Below are 24,813 nucleotides of genomic sequence, written 5' to 3' on the forward strand. Positions count from 1 at the left end.
GTTATCCCAGAGACTCAGGAGGTTGAGGCAAGGAGGACTGCAAGTTCAAAGCCAGCCTCAGCAACTTAGTGAGGCCCTACAAAACTTAGTGAGACCCTGTCTGAAAATAAAAAAAATAGAAAGGGCTGGGGATACAGCTCAGTAATAAGCATCTGTGGTTTCAATCTCCAAGACCAGAAAACAAAAACACCTCAGTCAAAGTCTTCCCAATAGATTAAGTCAAGTGTAAGACAGAATCTCATAGCTTGAAGGCAAGATGGACATACTTGAATACTCATGGTATTAAAGAAAAGACAAACTATGATTAGAATATGCAAGAACTCTGGAATAACTTGAGACCAAACATAGGCACTAAGGAACGAGCAAAGATATAGGCTAATGGAATCCATGATCAAGGTAGTGAAAAAACAGCAGAAAAATTTCAAAACACTGGGAATGAAATGCACATCCCCACACTAGAGGCATTTAGAAAAGCAGATTATAAGACCAGGAAAGAACCTCTCCACAACACAATATAACTAAAATGTCAAAAATCCAGAACAAATAGAAAAATTTAAAAACTGAAAGAGAGAAAGGTCAGATCACATTTAAAGGAAAACCAATGAGAACAACAGATTTCTTAGGAAACCCTAAAAAATGCAGGACTTGGAACTATGTATTTCAAGCCCTGAAAGAAAATAAGAGCTGGCTATATCCAGAAAACTTATCCTTCAGAATAAAAGAAGAAACAAACATTCTAAGATAAGCACAAACTAAAGGAATTCATGAAAATTAACTCAACATTACTGAAGATACTTAAAAGGAATCCTGTACACAGAAGATTAAAAAACAACCAGGAGAACTCAGAAAGAATAAATCTCATTAAAAGAGTAGATAAGTAAATGAGAATTAGGATCAAAACTAACATTAGCAATAAATGAAACTGACAAGAAATAATACATACCTCACTACAATAATGGTAAATGTAAATGGCCTCAATTCTCCAATTAAGACAGACCGACAGAGTGAATTAAAAAATAAGGCCCAACTATATACTCCCTGTAAGTAATACAACTCACAAGTAAAGACATCCACAGACTAAGTGAAAGGATGGAAAAATCATATTCCATACAAATGGAACTCAAAACCAGGAATAGTTATTTTGTATCCAAAATAGCAGATATCAATCCCAAATCCTAATAACATAAAAGAAACACTATTGGACAAAAAGGCACACAAAGGTACAATACAATAATACTGAATGAAGTAGATACATTTCTCTTTAAGGCCATCCAGACTACAGAAGATACTTCAGAGTTAAAACACTGTAAAGCAAACAGACTTAACAGACAACTACAGAGTATTTCATTCAACAGCTGAATATACTTTCTGCTCAGCTACTCAGAAGTTTCTCCAAAATAGATCTTATTTTGGGCCAAAAAGCAAGTCTTAGCAAATGCAAAAAATTTCGTTTTTTGTTGTTTTTTTTTTTGCGGTGCTGGGGATCGAACCCAGGGCCTTGTACTTGCAAGGCAAGCACTCTACCAACTGAGCTATCTCCCCAGCCCGCAAAAAATTTAATATTTTTAAATTCCTTTCATCTTACCAGATCGTAATGGAATTAAATTAGAAATCAACAACAAGAACACCAAAGAAACACATGGAGATTGAACATTACATTTTTGAATGATGAGTGGTTCATCTAAGAAATCAGAGGTGAAATTTAAGTAATTCTTAGAATCAAATGAGAATAGAAATACTATATACTAAAAATCTCTAGGAATGAAGGCAGTTCTACAAGGCAGGTTTATAGCTTGAATGCCCATATTAAAAAAAAAAAAAAAAATTAGATAGATCCCAAATAAGCAAATGATACATTTCAAGGTCCAAGAAAAAGACATTCCCAAAATCAGTAGAAGGAAAGAAATGTAAAAGATTAAACCTGTTATTAATGAAACAGAGAATAAACAAACAAAAAGATCAGTGAAACAAAAAGTTGGTTCTTTGAGAAGATAAACAAGATTGAGATAAACTTTTAGCCAAACTAACCAAAAGAAAAACAGAAGATCAAATTAATAAAATTAAAGATGAAAAAGGAGACATTACAACAGACATCATTGAAATACCAAAGATCATTAGGGACTATTTTGAAAATTTATATCCCAGTAAATTGGAAAGTCTAGAGAAAAAAATGGATAATCTAGATACACATGACCTAACAAAACTGAACCAATAGGGTATAGAAATCAAAACAGACCAGTTACAAGCAATGGAGAGTCAACTCATATGAAAAGCCTTTAAACAAAGAAAAGACCAGGACCAGATGGGTTCACAGTTAAATTCTACCAGACCATTAAAGAACTAATGCCAATCCGACACAAATTATTCCATGAAATGGAATACTATGAAAACAGTATAAGCCTGATACCAAAACCAAAAAATGATACTTCATCAAGGAAGAAAGCTACAGATCAATATGTTTTCCCCTACATAAAAATACTTAATAACAAGTTTGCTTTATTTGTGTGATATTATTCACAAATCTTTCATTTGATTAGTGACATCTTATAACTGATTCCAGTCTTATACCTATTTTCTCATTGCTACTGGAAGCATGTGAAAGTCTAAGGTTCTTATAAATATCATAGATGCAAAAACTCTTAATAAAATATTAGCTAATCAAATTCAACAACACATTAAATGTAATACACCACATATATAAAATCAAGAACAAAAATCACATGCAGAAAAATATTTAACAAAATTCAATACCCTTTTATGATAAAAACCCTGAAGAAACTAGAGAAAGTTACTTTAACATCAGAAAGGCTACTTACAACAAACCCAAAGATAATATAATACCAAATGGGGAAAAACAGAAAATATTTCTTCTAAAATCAGGAACACAACAAGGATGCCCACTAATCACTCAAATTCAATATAGTACTTGACACAATAATTAGGCAAGAGAAGGGATACGAATAGGAAAAGTATTCAAATTGTTCCTATTTGCAGATCCTATACTGGTAAGATCCTAAAAATTCTATGAGAAGACTTCTAGAGCTGATATAGTCAACAAAATATCAGGATACAAAATTACACAAAAACCAATAGCTTTTCTATAGATTAATAATGAATCCACTGAGAAAGAAATCAGGACAACAATTCCATTCACAATAGCTACAAAATGGAATAAAATGCTTAGGAATAAATCTAAACAAAGAGGTAAAAGACTATAAGCAAATTATATAACACTGGCAAAAGAAATGGAAGAATACATCAAAAAGAAGGAAAGATCTACCATGTTCTTAGATAGGCAGAATTATCATTATTAAAATGGTCATACTAAAAATCTACACATTCACTGCAATCCCATCAAAATACCAATTATATTATTCTTAGAACTAGAAAAGACATCCCTAAAATTGACAGAAAGAAGTCTAAGAATAGCCAAAGCAATTCTGAGCAAAAAGAATAAAACCAAAGGTATCATAATACCCAACTTCAAATTATACCTCAGAGCCATAGTAACAACAACAGCTTTGTCCTGGCATAAAAGCAGACATGTAGATCAATGGAACACATGGGAAGACACAGAGACAAACCCACAAAGCTATGGTCATTTGATTCTTCACAAATGTGTCAAAAACTTGAGAGAAAAGAAATTCTTTTTAACAAATGGTGTCATATCCACATGTAAAGATTGAAACTAGACCCCTATTTCTTACCCTGCATAACAATCAACTCAAAATGGATCAGATATAGGAATAAGACCAGAATCTTTCCAAGTGGAGAAGAGAGCACAGGGGAAATTATCCAACACATATAGGTACAGGCAGTCACTTCCTCAATAGGATTACAAAAGTTCCAGAAATAATATCAAGGATCAGCAGGTTAAGGTGGCATACGCCTATAACACCAGTAACTCAGGAGACTGAGGCAGGAGGATCATGAGTTCAAAGTCAGCCTCAGCAACTTAGTGAGGCCCTAGGCAACTTAGTGAGACCCAAAATAAAATAAGCAAGTTACAAAATAAAAAGTAAATAAGGACTGGGATATAGTTCAGTGGTTGAGGGCCCAAAGTTCAATCCCCAATACCAAAATTCACTTGCGGTACATACCCCATACAGTCATAAACCTTCCTCGTCCAAATGACTATCCCCTTCCAATAGGTTGTCTCTTAATCTACCTACCTCCGTGAAATCATCAACCCGCCCAATTCGTGTCCCTCTTCTCGCCTGAGATCCCATTTAACTTGGGGGTAGCTAACTATGCTCTTTGACAGGCATTTGGTTCCTACTTCAGGGCCATTTTAATGCGTTATCGCCCATACGTTCCCCTTAAATAAGACATCACGATGGATTACCACCACCACCAAGACTCAAATGGGATGGCAGCCAGAGAAGAAGTTTTGAAACAGCAAAGAAACAACAAAGTGAGGAGAGAACCCATCGAATAGGAGAAAACCTTTGCCAGCAATTCTTCAAAGAGAGGATCAATATCTAGAATATATGAAAAACTCAAAAAATGTAACACCAAAATCCAAACAATTCAGTAAGTGAGCAAATACAACTGAACAGACACTTCTCAAAGGAAGCACAAATGGTCAATTATATAAAAAACTGTTCAACATCTCTAGACATCAGGGAAATGCAAATCAAAACTACACTGAGATTTCGCCTCACTCTAGTCAGAATGGTAATCATCAAGAATTCAATAACAATAACTGCTGGCAAGGATGCAAATAAAACAAAACAGAGAGGTTCCTTAAAACAAAATAAAACAAAGAACTAAAAATTAACTACTACCACTGGGTGTCTTCAGTGACTCCAGAGGCTGAGGCTGCAGGATCACAAGTTCGAGGTCAACCTCAGCAACTTAGTGAGACCTTGTCTCATATTAAAAATAAGAAAGGGCTGGGGATATAGCTCAGTGATAAAGCCCCAATGGGTTCAATCCCAAGTACTAAAAAAAAAAAAAGTCTAAAAGTAAATAGATAGATACCATATGTTCCAGTTATACACTACACCTTGGTATCACTCTAAAAACAGTAAAGACAGCATACTTCAAAGATGTATGCAGTCCCATGATTATTGCAGTACATTTCACAATAGCCTAGTTACTGAACCAGCCTGGATGTTTATCAATAGATAAAGACATAATGAATAAAAAAAGGGGAGGGGGAATATACACTCAATGATTTCATTCGGACATAAAGAAGAAAATAATGTCATCAGCAGGAATGGATTAAACTAAAGAGTATTATGTTACTCAAAATAAAGAAGAACCAGAAAGACAAGTGATAAGTTTTCTTATTTTTATGTGGTAGTTATACAGAAAAAGGGGGGGTGGGGGAGAGAGATCATGAAAAGGGAGGCCATTAGGAGTAGAAGATCCAGGGAAGGAAGAGGAATGCACAAGGGGAAGTACTAGGGAGTAAAATTGATCAAATTATGAAACACAAATGTATGATTATTAAAAAAAAATTTTTAAATAAAAGAAAAAGGACATTAGTAAAAAACTGGTGAAATATGAACAAGGTCAATAGCATAGTTAAGAACTAAGCAATTTCTCAGTTTTGGTAAGTGTACTACTATTATTAGAAAGATGTTAACATTAAGGAAAGCCTGCTGAAGTATAAACAGGTATCGCTCTGTACTAGTTTCACAACTTTTCCAAAATCAAATCTTGTTGAATAAAATAATAATAATTATAACAAGACTGGCTGTATGGCATCTAAACCATATTAATGATCCAAATCACTTAACCTCTCTCAAAAGCATTTGTCAAGTCAGGTGTGGTGGTGCATGCCTATAATCCCAGCAGTTTGGGAGGCTGATGCAGGAGGATCACAAGTTCACAGCCAGCCTCGGCAACTCAGTGAGATCCTGTCTCTAAATAAAAAACAGCTGAGAATATGGATAAGTGCCTCTGGGTTCAATCCCAGAACCAAAAAAAAAAAGGGGGGGGGGGATTTGTCAAATAGAAATGAAAATACATGTTGTACAGTTAGTTCTTCACTGAGGATTAGAAATAATTTTGTGGCTGAGCAAAAAAATAGTATAGTGGTTAAGAGCATGGGATTTGACATAAAGAATCAGCTCTGTCATTTGCTACCTCGGTGCTTAATTAAGCAGGCATGTAATCCTTCCGTGCCTCAATTTTCTTCTCTGTACAAAACTCAAGTAAAAGTTGAATTTGGTATACAGGGATTTTGAATAGGGAACTAGGATAATATTTAATAATGAATATAAAAGCATGCAACTTAGTATCTACTACCGAGTAAGAGTTCAATAAAGATTAAAGACCTAACAGAATGCATGCTGAAGAAGGTAAACACTACTAGCTATAGTTCACATTTTTGTTAACATTTAAATGTTAACAAAAAAAGCTAATATATAATAAAGATTTCAAACTATCATCAACTGACTGCAACCATACCAATGGTATCAGATCAAAAGTTAAGAGAAATTCTCAACTCAGTTATAAAAATTATTTTTTTACATATTTCCTTTTTTTTTTTTTTTTTTTTGGTATTGGGGATTGTGGGTCTGATGCATGCTAGCCAAGTCCTCTACCACTGAGCTACATCCTTAGTCCTTTTTATTATTTTATTTTGAGACAGGGTCTCCCAACCCTCCTGCCTCAGCCTCCTGTGTAATGGGCTTACAGGTATAAACCACTGAACCTAGTTTATCTGGGAATATTCTAAAGTCCGTGTCATATCTCTATTTGTACCTTTCACACAGAAATTCAAATCCCTTCACAGGTGTAACAAAAGAAACTGCACACTTACCAACACCTTGGGGTCGACTTAACCTTACAGGATTAATTTCAGCTTTTTGGACATGAGGTGGATATTCTTTCCTAGAAAAGGAAATTTATATAGTTTTACTCAAATAGGAAATGTAATTTTTTCAAACTGAAAAAGTTAAGGGAATACTTACATTTATTAAAAGTAAACCAAGTTTCTTTGTCATATAAAAAGTCGTACTATAAAACTATATTATTAACTAAAGCTTAAGGTATAAGATCCCTAAACAGCAGTGACTATTTTACTCAGACTGTCAATCTTTCTGAGCCAATAAAAGGTGATTATTGAATAAATATTTAATAAATTTAAATCACTATTCTTTCAAAGTAGTCATTGTTTTATTTTTATTTTACTAACTTTACACACATACACACACACACACACACACACACACACACATTTTTTAAAGATAGGGTCTTGCTATGTTGCTATGTTGAACTCCTGGAATCAAGGGATTCTGCTGCCTCAGTTTCTCAAGTACCTGGGACTAAGGTGAACACTACCAAGCCCAGCTTTCAAAATAGTCATTTTGGAAAGGTATATACATTTATTTCTCAAATGCACAAACCTTTAGAATTGCTTTTACATAAAAATCACATTTAAAAAACTCTTAAGGGGCTGGGGTTGGCTCAGTGGTAGAGCGCTTGCTACCACATGTGAGGCACTGGGTTCAATTCTCAGTACCACATAAAAAAAAAATAAATAAAGATGTCATGTCCATCTACAACTAAAAATATTTTTTAAAAAACTCCTAAAACTTAAATGTGATTTTTATAAGCTGATTTTGAATAAAGAATTACCCAGCTTAATACTACTCAATATATCCAAATTTGCTGGTGTAAATATTTATGGTTATTTAAAAACAAATCAATAAACAAAAGAATCAATGTTGAATAAAATACTCTTGAGGACAATTCCAAAATCAGTACAAAACCATCAATTATGGAACAATTATTTTAGTTTTGTAATATGACTACATTATGGCAGGGGACATAAATATACTTGTCTTAAAATATTACTTTTTCAGCATTCACATACAATTGATTTTAAACATAATCCTTATTAACTAAGTGTCCTAAATACAATATCTATTTAAGTTCAAAATACACTAATTTGGCAGGGGAAAGTCCCATAGGTAGTGATGGAATAAAAAAGCATTTATATACAGAGAATTGCAAAAAATACAAATAGACCAGGAAGCTACAATAGTTACTTTCACACCCTAATTGAAAGCTTCCAAAACATTCCTGCTTTATTTAACTGGGAAATTTAAAATTTAAAAGAGACTATTCTATTTATCTACAAATCTGTTCATACTAGTAATGAATATTTTCTATTCATCACAGGATAATGTAATCATTTTAATTAAACAAAAAATCCCAGGGCTGGGGTTGTGGCTCAGTAGTAGAGCACTTGCCTAGCGCGTTTGAGGCCCTGGGTTTGATTCTCTCAGTATCACATCAAAGTAAATAAAATAAAGTTATTGTGTTCATCTACAACTAAAGAAATAAATAAAAAGAAAATTTAAAAAACAATCCCAAAGGCCTATTTTTGTAAGAATTTCATATTCCTACATTGTAAAATGAAAATGTACTGAAAATGTAAAGTACTGAAAACTAAAATGTGTAAATGACAAAAGAATAAACTATTAAAAAGTAGTGAGTAACACATTTGTAATAGCAGTTAGCAAATATTGAACATGATGTGTCTGTCAGGTACTGTTCTAACTGCTTTTTTCTATTAATTCCTTTAATCTTCATAATAACCTTATGAAGTATACATTTTTAGCACTGTATAATGAGGAAGTCAGGCACAGTAAGACTAACTTCCTCATGGTCACATAGCTACTAAATGGCAATACCAGAAGCTGAATGTTGGCAAACTGTATCAACTGTGATGAGTACAGCAATATATGGTACAACTGGGCAATTTTGATCTTGGCAGAATTTTAAAATTTGTGAAGATGTAGTGGTAAAAACAGTGCAAAAGGTGCAAGCCAAGAAGGGAGGTGCATGCCTGTAACTCTAGCAACTCGGGAGGCTGAGACAGGAAGATGTTAATTTTGAAGCCAGCATCAACAACTTAGTAAAACCCTGTTTCAAAATAAACAATAAAAAGAACTAGGGATGTAGCTCAGTGGTAAAATGACCATGAGGCTCAAACCTCTGTACAAAAAAAAAAAAAAAAAAAAAAAAGTTTTTAAACTAACAACACTATATTAAGATTAAAATAAAACACAAGCCTTTGTATTCTGCACACTTTCACACTAAAAAGTATAATACAGTATTATCTTTAAATCAAATAATTTTTAATTCCTAAGTTTTTATAACTTTATACTTTGGAAAAATAAAATTGCCATCTTTAAAAGGTAACAAAAAAACAATGAATCTGAAGCAACTATGATAATACTAGTACAGTAAACTCCCCCAGTATCTCTGAGGGTCTCATATTTTTCTAAAATTGGAGGGGAAAGGGTAAATATTTAGAAATTCTCAAGATCATTAACAAGGAAAATAAACCACTTGAGAGTTATAGGTGGTCGCAAGATTTGGAAGTAGTTTTTATCCTCAGTTTTAAAGTTGCTTAATTACTTACAGTAGGATATGTCAAGAGTGCAAGTTTATTTGATAAAAATTGACATAAATCACCTGAAACAGTAACGTACAGGAATTCATAAATATCCCACACTGATGAACTATATTCTTTGAAATCTGACACAAATCATTGAACCATGCATGACTATTGAGGATCAATACACTGAATCCATCATGTATATTTGCCTCTATTTCCAGACTTCATAGCCACTTTTTCTTCAACATTTGCTACACATTTTCCAATACAAACAGGGAAAATTTGTTTTTTAAAAATTGTGTGATTAAATTGCAGAAATAAAAGTATACCTTAAGTTTAACACAAAAATAGAAGACTTTTAAGATACTGTTTGATAAGAGTAATGAAATAATTTTCCAGGTGTCAACTACGTTTCCTTTAAAACATTTTTTTTTTTTTTGCTAAATGATCTAACATTAAAATGTATGTTAATTTCTTGATTTGAGAATTCCATCACCCTTGCAAGTAGAAATTTTAAACTCCACATTGGCATGAAACTCAAGGTTATGATATAACTTTTCAGTGGATTTCTTTTTCACCTCAAACAAAACAGAGGTAGGGAAGTTTCCTTGTCATGTGTTGTCTTCTATGTAGATGTATTAATTTTTGCTTTTAAGTATTTGCTTTGTGTAGAAGTTTTAGAAGGTCCACTTTAAAAGCCAAGATTTTACAAGCATAAAATGGAGAATTTTCTTCTCTATTCAGAAATATTTGAACATAATTTTAGATATATATCCAGAAAAGTTGCAAAGATAATTTGGAATTCTCTTATATCCTTCATTCTATTAATACCTCACATTACCATCATGTGTCAAAGAAATTAACACTGGCACATTGCATACAATAATGTTAATTGGTACTATTAAACTCTCGACATTAAATTTTATCAGCTATTCCAGTAATACCCTTTTTTTGTTGAAGGATCCAATCCAGGTATACTGCGTTAAGTGATCATATCTCCTTAGTCTATTCTCTGTGCTTCTCAGTCTTTCTTTCATTATTTTTTATAACTTTGACACTCTGGAAGAGAACTGGTCTGATAATTTATAAAATGTCTCCCCTTCAACTGTATGTTAATTTCTCATGATTATTCATCTTGTGGGTTTGGAGAATGAATATCATCAGTCAGAAGTAACATGCCCTCCTCATTACATCCTACCAGAGGATACCTGTTATAAATATGACTTTTCACTAGTGATGTTAAATTTAGTCTGTAGTCTCTGCCATGTTTCTCTAAAATTGCTATTTTTTTCATTCGACACTCTATTAGGGAGCACATCAGTAAGTCCAGCCCACAATCAAAAGAAGTGAGGGTAATTTTTGTGTGTATGGGTGCTGGGAATTAAACAGCTGGCCTGAATATGCTAGTTAAATGAAGGTTACTAATCCTATTTTCTGAAAAGAGAAAGTTATACATGTATTTCTTGAAATACTTCTGTGAGGAACTGTTGTCTTCCAGTTCACTTTATGCATTTTGTAAAATCTTATTAGCAAATCCAGCATGGTAATGAAGGAGGTGTGTATTTCAAGACTACTAAGACAGTTTAATAAATACATAATTATTTATATTGGTATGACTCAGGGATAGGTATTTTACCCTTAGGGTTATAGTTTTTATTATAATTTTGGCCCTTGGGAGCTCCTTCAGCTTGTTCCTGTGTTCCTTTGATGTAATTCCATCCTGGTTTTCACTGTGGTAAAATACACATAATGCAAAATTTAGAAAAATATGGAAAACTTTACTAATTGTAATGACACAAAGTAGTACAATACAATCTCTGTACTGTTCCAATTTTAGCATATATGCTGCTGAAGCAAGAACCTTTTATTTATTCATTTTTTTAACTGTCTGGTTTCTGGAACATTCATTTTGTGTTTTCCCCAGTATAACCCTAGAATCAGTCATTTCTCCATGTTTCTTTTATTAGAGAGCGGTATTTACAAACCAGGACCTGGGTACTGTTTATCACTGTAACTAATGTCAAAAGATACAAATTTCTATGAAAAATAAATTGTATTTATTTTACAGCTAAAATTCATTATTCCAAACATTTTTTAACAGATAGAATAGTTGAAATTATTCAGAGATGTTATCAAATCTCACCCAAATTTATTCCAACCAAGAACTTCTTGCATTTTAAAAACTTTGAGAGAGCACATACATATAGCTGTTACACTTTTATAAATTGTGCCTATTATAAAATGTCCTCCTTTATCCTGTTTGGTGCTTCTAATCCTTAATTCAGTCTCATTTATTAAAATTCCACTCTTGCTTTCTATTTGTGTTTCTCTGTGACTCTAAACATACCTTTATTGCAAACTGTTATTTTAGTATGGTTCTTACAAAAAATACAGTAGAATGTGGTTTAATCCAACCAGTTTGTCTTTTATTAAATGTATTCAACCAGTCAGGCACAGTGGCCACACACCTATAATCCTACCTACTGAGGAAGAGGAGACAGAAGGATACCAAGTATGAGGCTAGCCTGCACAACTTAGCCAGAATCTGTCTCAAAATAAAAAAGTAAAAAAGGCTGGGGGATGTAGCTTAGTGGTAGAAAGACCCCAGGTTCAATCCCCTGTACTGCAATCAATCAAATAAATCTTCAATCTGTTTACAATTTTAACAGGTGACAGACTTCGTGTTTTCCTTTCATTTTTATTAGTTTTTTTTTTAAGATTTGTATTTATTTTATGTTTCCTCTTTCCTATTAACAATTGATTCCCCTCCAGTTAATTTAACAAAAGAATATTAAATTTCTCTCTCAATCCTTACTGCAGTTGCACATTCTATTTGCATTAACAAGTTATCAAGATTCTTGGGGCTAAGAGAGTAGTCTAGTGGTAGAGCACGTGCAAGGCCCTGAGGTCAATCCCCACCATCAAAAACAAAACAACAAAAAAATTACTATTTCCTCAAACACAACTCAATACAGCAGTACTAGTACTATACATCTCTAATGGAATGAGACCTTAAAATCCTTTAATTTTCCACTTATCCATTCCCCAAAAAAACGCCTTTCCACAAATAAGGCCCTTTATTTTCCCTTTAACCCTTCCAGAAGGCTTGTTTTACTTTCACCTTTCTACCTCCTTAACTCCTAAATTTTGCTGAGATAGTTTTGAATACTGATTTTCCTTTGCAGAACATCTCCATTAATTGTCACTCACTTAACCTTTAATTGTACCAATTATAAATTATAGATAAAAGATTATATTTCAAACAATAACACGTCCCTACCTAAAATGTTCAGAAAGCTTCTATTCCATTAATATAAAACAAATTCTTCAGCTCAGCTTACAAAAGCCTTTCATGATTTAAGTCCCAATCTCATAATATTATTTCTTCCACTTTTCTCTCTAACCTCTAGCTACAGCAGTCTTTTTTTTTCTCCCCTGTTCACTGAACATGTTAAACTCATTCTTGCATTAATAACTTAGCACTATCTTTTCCCTATCTGGAAAAGCCTTTCTTCAAAGAATGGCTGACTCCTACTTTAGTTAAATGTTAGCTTCACAGTAGTAAACAGTTTCCCTGAACATGCAATCAAAAGAAACCATAGTCATCCTACCTCATCATCATCCAATTATACCTCTCTACCCATAGAACAACCTATTTTAAGTTATACTAATACATTAATCTTTGTCCCACCGAATATCAACTACAGGAGTCCAAAGATGTTAGGTTTTGTTCCTCATGATATCCTTATGTCTAGAGCATAGCAGGTACTCTATAAGTAATTGCAATTAATATAAGTGTGTATATAAAAAGAAGTATGTGATCAGAGAAGATACATGACAGGTCAAACAATTTTACAAACAGCTGTAAAGTATGGGAGTACTGTCAAAAATAAACCACTGGGGAATTGGGGTTGGGGCTCAGTGGTAGAGCACTTGCCTAGCAAGTGTGAGGCACTGGGTTCAATCCTCACCACCACATAAAAAAAAAAAAAAAAGAATAAAATAAAGGTCTATCAAAAACAAAAAAAGAGTGAACCACTGGTCACTACACAGCACTACTGTATAGTTAATCAAAATATTAATTTTGCAGTTGATGTGCAAACATCAAAATTCAGGAATCTGAAAGGCACTGTGACATTTTTTGTTTTTTTTGTACTGGGGATTGAACCACGGGTGCTCATTCACTCAGTCACATCCCTGGAACCATTTTTATACTGTATTTAGAGACAGGGTCTTGCTGAGCTGCTTAGGGGCTAGCTAAGTTGCTGAGGTTGGTTTTGAACTTGTGATCCTACTGCCGCAGCCTCCAAAGCTACGGGCATTACAGAAGTGTGCCACTGCACCCAGCTGCAGGCTTGTTTTTTATTGCAGAAGAAACCAGCTGGAAATTCAATATACTCAACACTGTCTAGTCTGTTCACTGTTTTACCACCTACTCTTTTCCTAGTGTTTTCAAGTTTAATCTCTATTTTCTTTATAGTAGGTTTTACCATGGAACAAGTAATTCTTCTCTATCCCCATTTCTTCTTCTTTCTTAAATAAGTCGTTAACTTTCTCTTCTCAAATATTTACTCATCTAAATAAATTCTAGAATCAACTGGTAAAATTTCTTAAAATAACAAATGAGGGCTGGGGTTGTGGCTCAGTGGCAGAGTGCTTGCCTGGCATGTGTGAGGCACTGGGTTTGATTCTCAGCACCACATATAAATAAATAAATAAATAATAAAAGTCAATCAACATCTAAAAAATGTTTAAAAAAATAAATAACCAATGAAGATTTTGGGATAGAATTACTTTACATCCATTGTATTTTAAGCAACAGTTGCCTATATGATATAAATTCCTACCAAACAGGAACAAAATATATGCTTCAAATTAGTCTCTTTAGACAAATTTATTAGGGATTACATATTAGTTTTATGACTAAGTATTTAATTGTAGGTGCTACCACAAATGAAATTTTTGTCTTTTCAAAGACAAATTCAGGTGATTAAAGGCGAATTAAGAGTATTTGACTGATTAGAGATGAAATTTTTACTAGTCTTGTAGCCTATCACCTTGATCAATTCTCATTATTTCTAAAATTTCAGATGGCTCTCTTAATGCCAAGAAAGAAAAAAATCATCTGAAAATAATTTTATTTTCATATACCTGAGGCAAAAATTGACAATGTTGTTATGAATTAATTCCATCTCCCTACAAACAATTTAGCAGTACTTATCAAAAGAATTAAGAACATTTGTAACCTGGTCCAAAGAACCCTTTTCCAGAGATTTATTCTAAGGAATGCACTTAAAGATTTATAAACAAAATTGTTCACCATGTGTTTTAGATAATGAGTAAATATATTATGGGTATCGGCAAGATAAGCTATTATGCAGTCACTAAAAATTATTTTTTAAGAGCTGGGCATGGGTGCACACTCCTGTAATCCCAGTGACTCTGGAGGCTGAAGTAGGAGGATCAAAAGTTTGGGACCATCCTGGGCATCTTTGTGAGACCATCTCAAAATAAAAACTAAAATATGGCTGGGGATGTAGCTTAGTAGTAGAGCAACTCCGGGTTCAATGCCCAGTACAACCTACACCACAACAGAAATGGTATTTTAGAAGCTAACTTAATAATACTGGAAAATGCTTGGGACATACTTGTTAGGTAAAAATTTAGAACACACAGATGTATTTTCACTATGATTAACCACAATGTTAAACATATTAAAAAGTGCATACCAAAACAAAAAAGATCAGAGAGAAATGTATCAAAATTCTAACATGCTATATGAGGTATGTGTGCATGCTTGTTATCCTGGCAACTTGAGAGGCTGAAGCAGGAAGATCTCAAGTTCTAGACTAGTCTTGGAAACTTGGTAAGACCCTACCTCAAATAAAACATAAAAAGGGCTGAAGCTGTAGCTCAGTGGTAAAGCATCCCTGAGTTCCATCACCAGTACCAACAAAAAAATCAAAACAAAAATCCTAACATGTAATTTTCTACTCTGAGAACTTTTTTTAAAGAAATTATATAAGCCTCAACTACACTTATCTTTTTAAACGCACCCTGTAAGTAAACATTTCTTATATTTTCTGTTTTTATTGTATCCTCTTTACCTTTGTACTTTGGTTTCAAAATTCTCTACAATTATAGACACACTTTATGCACTAAGTATAAATATTAAAAATAAATTCTATATTTAAAAATAATTGTGTGCTTCAGTTTTATAATGTGTCAATAGATTCTTTATCTAAGAGGAACAAAATAAAACAGTTCAAATACCAGATTATATATTCTGGGTTAGTGGTGTTACCACATACACTGTATTCATTATATATAGGGCCACGAGTCAGAAAAAAAATTTGTTTATTCAAGTTGTCAAAGTTACCCACAATGTAGAAAACATGGTAGCATTTTTTTTTTCCTTTAAAGGTTAAAACCTCTGGAGCTTAATACTGTTATTTATTTATTTGTTTATTCTATTTTACTTTTAAACTTCTAACATACCTCAATGTGTTCAGCAAACAGTACAAGTAGAAAAGAACAGGGAGATTAAACTTTTAAAACTACCTGACTTTTATTAGATAAATCGCCATCTTATGAAAATTTATTTAATTCAGAGATTTATAGTTTTTTATGTAGTAAGGGATAGAGCTAAGAAAACTATTATTCCTAACAGAGTAGGGGAAAAAAATGTGGTTTAATATTCACAAAAGGGAGAAAATGGCTTATGGGAACAAAAAACTAACGAAGCAAAATCTAATAACACAAAAGTTCTTCTGTTTAACAAAATAATTTTATGTAAGGATCCAAAGGATTATGGGCTAAATTCGGCCTAACAGTAACTAAGTTGTCACATAAAGCACTGAGGTATATTTGTTACAAGGGTTTTCATAAACAGTTGCTGCCTCACATCTAGTTTTCAAGAACTTTAGTCCTTAGAGGTGATCTTAGCAACAAAAGGTTAAAAGAATTTCAATACCTATTATTATTAATACTTGGAAATTTTACAATATTAGTGCATAAATCAATTTTAATTATCATTTGTTCCCAACAAAACTTTAAAATTGACCAAATGTTATTATTTCCATTTATAGCAAGTAATGAACCTACTGTTATACTGCTTACTTGTCTATCTTCTGACTCCCATTCTAGCATTATTCCAATAGGAAGTAAGCGACAAGAGGGTAGGGAATTCTGTCAGCACCAAGAAGAGTGTCTAGCACATAAAGGCGTTTAAATATTTGCTAAAATTAAAATGTATCAAGGAATGAAATCCCCGTTACAGAAATATGTATAAGTCAAAGCAGTGGAAAAGAATCAGCATCAACCCTACAGGGCTACCATGAAAAAGAAAATAATCTAAGATCTTTCTATTATTCTGACAATATAACAGTACCTACATTTCAATTACTATAGCATGCAGGAAACAATATGTTTATTTGAATGAAACAAAGGTCTATTCTATATGTGTGACTCTATGAAGAGCTATTTAAAGTATCATTTTAGCAATTTTATCAAAAACATTAATGGTCTTACTAAAAAAGCAGTCACTTATGAGTCAAAAATTAAAAAGATACAAAGGACTCACCTATATCTGACAAGAAATAGTGATTCACTCAAAGAAAAAAACATAATGGGAAAATACCTCTTTCCTAGGAAATAGGTAGTAAAATATTTTCAGAGTCCATTTGTTTCAAACACATAACACTTGTGAAATACTTCAGAATTATATGTTAATTTTTTTTCTTTTTTTTTTGCTGGAAAGATTATCATTAAATCTGTATTCCTGAGCAGGCTGGGGATGTAGATCAGTAGTAAGCACTTGCCAAGCATGTGTGAGGTCCTGGCTTTGATTGTTATTTTGGCTAAGGATGTGGCTCAGTGGTACAGTGCTATGACTAGTGTGCATGAGGTCCTGGGTTTGATCCCCAGCACAGCACACCAAAAAAAAAAAAAAAAAAAAAAAAAGTATTCTTGGAATTAGGCATGAAAATATATTTTATAAAATATTCCAGATATCTCTTTATCTTCTCTACACATTTTTAAAAAATTTGAAATTACAGATTAAATTGTATAATTTCCCTTTTGACACTCACTAATTACATAAAAGTATTGCTTTAATATAAGGGTTTTTCACCTGTTCAGGAGGTCACAAGACAGGGTTCACAAAACTTTTGAGAATTTCATGAAAGTTTGAAAAGCATACATACATACACAAAAAGTTCTCTTACGTTACTTTTAGGGGCACTTGCTTTAAAATGATTATAATCATTTCATTATTCAATGAAATGTGTACTCTTAAAAACGTTTTCCCATGTCATTTATATTATTCATATTTCTCCTAAAAGACTATGTAGTTGCCAGAGTTTTTACAAAGGTAACATATACTAATAGACTAGAAGGTTGAACATAAAAGTTTGTTATAAATTTTTTTTTATTATGTATGCATATAGTTTTTAAAAGTGTGCTTTCTTCTTAATTCACTATTATTGTGGTTGCTATGATGTGAATACATCCCTCAAAGTTTGTGTGTTGGAAACTTAATCCCAGAAGTAATAGCATTGAGAGGTGGGAGTTTTAAGAGGTGATATAGGTCATGAGGGTTCTGCAGTCATGAGTGGATTATGTTGTTCTTAGGAGAGTGAGCTTGCTGTAATAGTGAGTCCTGCCCTTCTTTCTTGTTCTTTTGCTCTCTCTTACATGTGTATTTGTGCACACTCATGTGCTCTCCTGCCATTCTACCTTCTGCCATAGAATGAGGTAACAGGAAGGCCCTCACCAGATGTGGGTCCCTCCACCTTGGGCTCCCCAGCCTCCAAAACTCTAAGAAAGAAATCTCTGTTATTTATAAATTATCCAGTCTCAGGTATTGTGTTTGAGCAGCACAAAATGGACTAAGTCAATGGAGTACAAAATTAAATATGTGATTAATTGTTTTTCTCTGAACACAATATTATACTCACGTTTTTGGGACAAAACATGTACCTCATATGACTGCATAATTCAATATACACTATTTTATGTGTGTGAATCATGATTTATAATTTACCTAACCACTTCCCTATTAATTAAACAAAAACTTTGGAATATTTCCCATCTCTCACAGATGAATATTATTTGTATTAATCCTTGAATACATTTGCTAGTATTCCTGGATGAAATAATAAGTAACATTTTGTTGTTGTTTTTTTTTTTTTTGCTCTATATTTTATATAAATGTTTTTATCAGAATAAAAAACATTTGCTGTTTAATGTTTTAACTCCACGTTTAAGGCTCTCTAATCGCACTTCCCTCTCTAGTCTACTATAGAAAAGTATAAAAACAGGAATATTATCACTGAAATATACCATGAAAGAATTTGGTAATATAACTGAAAGTAACTTTACTACCCAGGTACTGAAATATTCTATTTTTTAAAGAAAACTAGGACATATCAGCATATATATATAATAACCATTCATGGAAAAATGCATACTCTAAATTATACTGAACCCATGTAAGCCAAATAACAAATTGCACTATTAACAGGTTTCCTTGTATTAAAATCAATACTTTTTAAAGGCTGTGAATGTAGGTCAGTGGCAGAGCACCTGTGTAGCATGCATGAGGCCCTAGGTTTGATTCTCATAGCATCACAAAAAATAATAATAATGCTTTAATGATAAACTCTAATTCAAAGGATATTTTTCAAAGCACATCAATATTCTGATATTTTACCACTATATCCATGCTCTAATTTCATCAATATCAAGCTTACCTTTCTTTTCGGTCCGGATTGCTTAAAACATGGAAAAGAAAAAAAATGTAAGAGGCAAGACCTCATTGTTGACATATCATTGTAGCTACATTAACTGTAGTCAGTAAGGCAAAACTATAATGTGATCAATTTATTTTAAAGACATTTTATGTATATTAAGTACTATGCTTTAAGTGTTATTCAAGATGTTTTTCAATTATTGTTAATACCCAAAATAATTTAAATAATCTTCTTATATTCTTAACAAGAATAAAGATGGATATACACAAATGTGAAGAAAATTCTTGAAACAACTTTACCAAACACTTGAAGATACACATTATTTTAGGAAGTTTAGGACAGTTATAGAGTCACCAAAAACAGTGACACTTCCTTAAGGTTGCAAAATTTTTAGTTATTTTATTATCAGGTATGAATATTTGCTTTCGAGTAAGAAAAAAAATAAGGCTGAATCTTTTGCACAAATGTCTTAGAATAAATACTATACATTATTTGGGACACAAGAAAAAAGTCTGAGACTTAAAATCATGCACTCTTATCAGAAGTACTATGCATAAAAACTTCACATTTCTCCATAGTTCCTGGAAGCTCAAAAAAAAGCAACTTCACTTAAATCTATAAAATTCTCAATTTAAAATAAGATTCACACCCTGAAATTATTTCTCTTTATTATGAAAACAACTAAATACAAAAACTAAGTGCAAGCAAAGCAGTTTGTAAGATACCCAAATTCCCATACTTATGTTTATGTGGAACACACAAAATAATTTAATTCTAGCAAATTATACAGAAAAAATATGGTAACTTATTTGTATACAAACAACACTCAAAAGAAAATTTTTTTTCAACAATGAGGAAAAGAATCATGAACTTACATAATACATTTGAAATTTTACCTCTGCTATTTAAAAAATAAATAAAATAAATCTATTTTGGATAAATGACAGAAAAATGAAACAACTTGATCACACTCCTATTAAAATAAGTGAAGTAAAATATGTAAGTTTAAATACAGCCTGTTTTACCCTACATAGATGGAGTCATATTTCCAGGAAAAGTAAAATAAAAACCAAAAGTTAGGCATTAATTCCTAATCTAGTCACTTCCAACTTCACACTGTTGAGCCAAAGTGAAAAGAGTTAAATACTCTCATTTTGTTTTTTTAAACTCACCTGTACACAGGAAAGACTATATAGAACAGAAGCAAAAGAAACCTCAGTTTAATTCTTCCCGATAAATCAAGGAAGTTAGGAAGGGAAGAGGAAAAAAACAAAACTAAAAAAACAAACAAACAAAAAAATATATACAGACATATATATGTGTGTGTGTGTGTGTATATATGTCCATATATAAAAGAAAAATGGACATGAGAGTGTAAGTGTGCATACACGCATGTTCACTTTTCTTATTAGGAAAAATAAATTTACTGTGATCTTTAATGTACAAGTCATGGCATTTTTCAAAAAGCTTTAATATGTGTTTATTAAAAAGTCCTGCACAAGAAGATCTTTTATACAGAGAGAGATAGACAGATATACATAAACTTTGAAAAAAACAGGAAAGTCATTTTGGATAATGTAGGACTTTGTAGCACAGTGTCGATTTACATTCTTCTTGGACTAATTCGTACAAAATGGAAAGGAAAAATTACCTTAAACTAGTACAGCATTAGTGGTCTTAGAATTTAAAATTAAACAAAACAAAGGAAGGGAAAAAGAGACTGATTAATTCTGGTTTCTAAATTTAGTACTTCAAAAATTCTTTTAAGAGAGTGCTTTTCATTAACAAAATCTTGCTTATTCAAGAAGCCCACTTTCTCATACGGATTATATGCATTTCTTCAAACAAACATTTATTTTCCCCTTACAAGTCTGCTTACCTATCCTTAAAAAAAAAAAAAAAAAAAAAAATTAAAAAAGGTAAAAGAAACAAACCCAAATGTGTTGTTTTAGCATGGATGATACAAGTTGGCATAGGGATGGTATAAAGAGTTAGATAAAACTTCTGTATTTCATTTTTCTATACTAATACTGTTCTACATTATTACTATTAGCATATTGAACAACCTATCTTTAAATATGAGTTAATAAACATTTGAAATAGATAACTGACTGGAATCTTAATTATCTCCCAAAACTACCTAAATCTGATGTGATAGTTTAACAATCTTCATTCATTCCTTTTTACATGAAAAGGTCTGAAAGTACTAATTCCCATATTTTACTAAAAAGTTGCAAATTACTTAGCATACTGATGAGTCACTTAAAAAGTGAGCCACATAACCCTAAGAAAAATAATCTGTATGTGAATTACAAACAGGAGGCATTTCTTTATCTTTAAATTTCAAATTAAAGAAAAAAATAAATTAAAAAAAAATAAATTTTAGGAGAAGCTATCTTTAAAAACCTATGTGTTTTCCTCACTTGAGGCTTGACAATTGTGCCAACTACTTGGTGTCAACTATTTTAAATAAAGTTTTCTTCAAGATTTGAAGATGTGATTCTACCTGGTACACTCAAAAGCACCTGTAATAATACTTCCTCCTTTGTGGCTTTTTCCTTGCTCTATGATGTTATTACACAGACTTTGTGCTTCTCTACTAAGGCACTTAAGTAACCACTTCTTTGTCTTTCTATCCTCTACTCTAATTAAATTCTGAGCTTCAAGGGCAAGAACTCTGTTCATATTCACCTTTGAATACTATTTCTTATCTATGCCTGTTATACTGCATAAAATTAGTGTTTTTTAATATTCATCTTTCTTGAAGTAAATTAGAAAAATTCTTAATGACTTGTCTTTGAACCTCAAAAATCTTTTCAAAGATAGTCACATTGCAGTTGGAATAAGCAATGTTTATTCTTATGCAGAATAAATAAAAGAAAAACATTAAATAGAATCTGTCCTTCTTACTTGACTTCAAACTTTTATTACTGCTCCTAATCACTCTTGTCAAATATCTTCACTCAGGATTGTTTCTTTGAATACAAATTAATTCAGGTTCTTGCTGTTTTTGAAGAAACAGTATTTTACTAAGTATCAGTTCTTATAAAAATCTAATCATTTACAAAGATGAGCAATGACAGGTATACAAGATGGAATAGGGGCCAAGATTAAGACTAAAATGGGGCTTGGGGTTGTGACTCAGTGGTAGAATGCTTGCCTAGCACACAAGGCTCTGGTTTCGGACCTCAGCGCCACATAAAAAAACAAATCAAATAAAGTTTAAAAAAAAAAAAAAAAAAGATTAATAATAAAATGAAACACAACCCAATTTCCAGGCTATAATTATCTTTCAAACATTCCAATGAAGACATAAGGGAAGGAGAAGAATAGATCACTGTGTAAATAATTCCAAATTAATAAATAGATAATTTCAAAAGCAATAATAATTTAATATTTTAGTTGTAAAATTTAATCACTTAATGATTATAAATTTTAAATTAGTATTTCCACTTAGACCACATTTTCATATTGAGAATTTTTAAAATCAATAATAGTTTCTATTAGTATAATCAGTGTGTGAGCATGAGTTTCTTCCTCTTACCTCCCAATTACTCTTTTATCATATTTTCATGTTTTTCCCACATGTAAGGAAAGAGTTATTTGTGTGCCTTGCATTAGGGCAAGTCAATTTTTGGTATGTACAGTAATTTGTCTTCTTAATTGAACTTCTCAAGTATCTTATGTGATACCCTGATAAAACATTTAAGTTTTTTTTTTTTTATCATCATTAAGTATGAGAGAGATTTAAGGTTTTTAAAACTATGAAAACATGGAATGAATATATATATATATATATATATATATATATATATATATATAAATAAACAAGGGATCCTAAGGTTCCAGACACATTTTTTTAAAAGAGCATCAGCCTCAACTATCATTTTTAAAAAACAAAGAACAGACTCTAAAAGGTCTAAAGTCTTTAAATGTTATCAGCTATAAAAGAGTATTTATGAAACTGGGGTTGGCTGAGTGGTAAAGTGCCTGCCTATCATGTGTGAGGCACTAGGTTAAATTCTAAGCACCACATATAAATAATAAAATAAAGATCCATCAACATCTAAAAAAATGTTTTCAAAAACAGAAGTATTTATAATGCAGTACACTATTTAACTGGGAAAGTTTAAGAATTTGAGACAACTGAAAGGGGATGTTAACATTCCAAAAATCATTCTGAAAAACCTCAAAAGCATTTACGATACCAGGCTTTCCTCAACTATTGCTTTCATTATTTCAATGCTGAAACAGGACTTTCAAGATCAATAAGAACTCCTAAATTTGTAAAACGATTAAAAACAAAATTATCTCAAACATTTAAAAAATAGCATGATTCGGGGGCTGAGGTTGTGGCTCAGTGGTAGAGTACTTGCCTAGCATATGTGAGGAACTGGGTTTGATTCTCAGCACTGCATATAAATAAATAAAATATAAATTAATAAAATAAAGGTCCATCAATATAAAAAAAATTAGTGTGATTTGTTTTGTTACTATGAAATCTTAAACCTTATAAAGCAATTAAAGTAATAGCTATAGTTTTACTCATCCGAGCTCAACTACCAAACTGAGGACATTTTAGTCAAACACTGTACAGTCAATATCATAACCTTCTTAGAGATACTGGATTGTAATGCAAAACAATGACTTGTATTTTAAAAGTCCCTGTTTATAGAATATGATTATTCAAAAGCAGAAATAAAATAATCAAATTTCAGATCATGAATTATTTCAGAGCTCTAGCTCTTTTCTCTCCACAATGGAACAAAAACTTCTTTTTAAGTTAAAAAAAAAAAAAAAAAAAAAAACTCCTGCTAAAGACAGTGGTGTATATATACTAAACAGAATTAGAATCCTTACCTTTGGGCTGCTGTTTTTACTACTGGTATCTGTGCATGAGCATGATGAAAACGTCTACCATGAACTACAGTTCCAGAACATAATGATGCATTTTGCGTATTTTCGCTGCAAAATTTAAGAAACAAAAATAATCTGAACAACAGACAATTGCAATTATACACAAATGACAAAACAAATCCTTTAAAATCTAAGTATACAGAATAAAATCTTTACCATTTAAAAAATTTATAGATAAGCCCAATTGTCCCTTTGGAGTTTTCTACTTCCGGAAGAGTCTTTGAAATGTTTCCCATACAGTTTAAGGGGGGAAAATAACAAATAGAACACTAGACTGGAAATCAAGAATCCTAAATTCTACTTCTGATTCTGCCACTAAGTTGAATGTTACTTAGCCTTTACAAATTTCAGCTATCTATTTAGAAAGTGGTAGAGTGGAGTGATTTTCAATTCCATTTCTGGGTTGTTATTGATAGCCCAATTCTATCAGTAACAGTGGTTCACTATAACTGCTACAAAATTTGAGTTTTGTATCTGAAAGAGAAATAAGAAATCTTTAAGAGGAAAAAACATTCCATTGTTGAGACAATCTTAATTAGAATCTCTAAAAAAGACATATGACATCTACCTTACAGTGCCTTCTATTTCTAATATTATCACTGAAATTCTACTAACTATATCAAAATAAATGCATCAGATGACTGCCTATTGAAATGTTTCTTACAATGTTTTATTCAGAATCAAGAAAGAACTGCAATCAAACCTACTCCCAAGATTCAAAGCAAAGTATCTAAACACTGGGACCATCCTATAGTCTTTGCCTGCTGACAAATTCAAAAG

General features: G+C 32.0%; 1 protein-coding gene across 4 annotated transcripts in view; it reads right to left on the bottom strand.

Annotated features, from left to right (window-relative positions):
- The window catches only part of Senp6 (SUMO specific peptidase 6), a 114,794-nt gene that overhangs the window by 59,142 nt on the left and 30,839 nt on the right, over nucleotides 1–24,813 (bottom strand). For 3 of the 4 annotated variants that reach the window (XM_047559139.1, XM_047559136.1, XM_047559138.1), the window contains 3 exons: nucleotides 23,977–24,081; nucleotides 19,117–19,137; nucleotides 6,776–6,846 (listed from right to left, as the gene is read on the bottom strand). In XM_047559139.1, coding sequence (XP_047415095.1) covers nucleotides 6,776–6,846; nucleotides 19,117–19,137; nucleotides 23,977–24,081 — 197 coding nt within the window. The remainder of the gene's footprint in view (nucleotides 1–6,775; nucleotides 6,847–19,116; nucleotides 19,138–23,976; nucleotides 24,082–24,813) is intronic. The other variant, XM_047559137.1, reaches the window with a different exon arrangement.

This window comes from Sciurus carolinensis, chromosome 7 (genome assembly GCF_902686445.1).
Source record: "Sciurus carolinensis chromosome 7, mSciCar1.2, whole genome shotgun sequence".
Classification (NCBI taxonomy): Eukaryota; Metazoa; Chordata; class Mammalia; order Rodentia; family Sciuridae; genus Sciurus; species Sciurus carolinensis.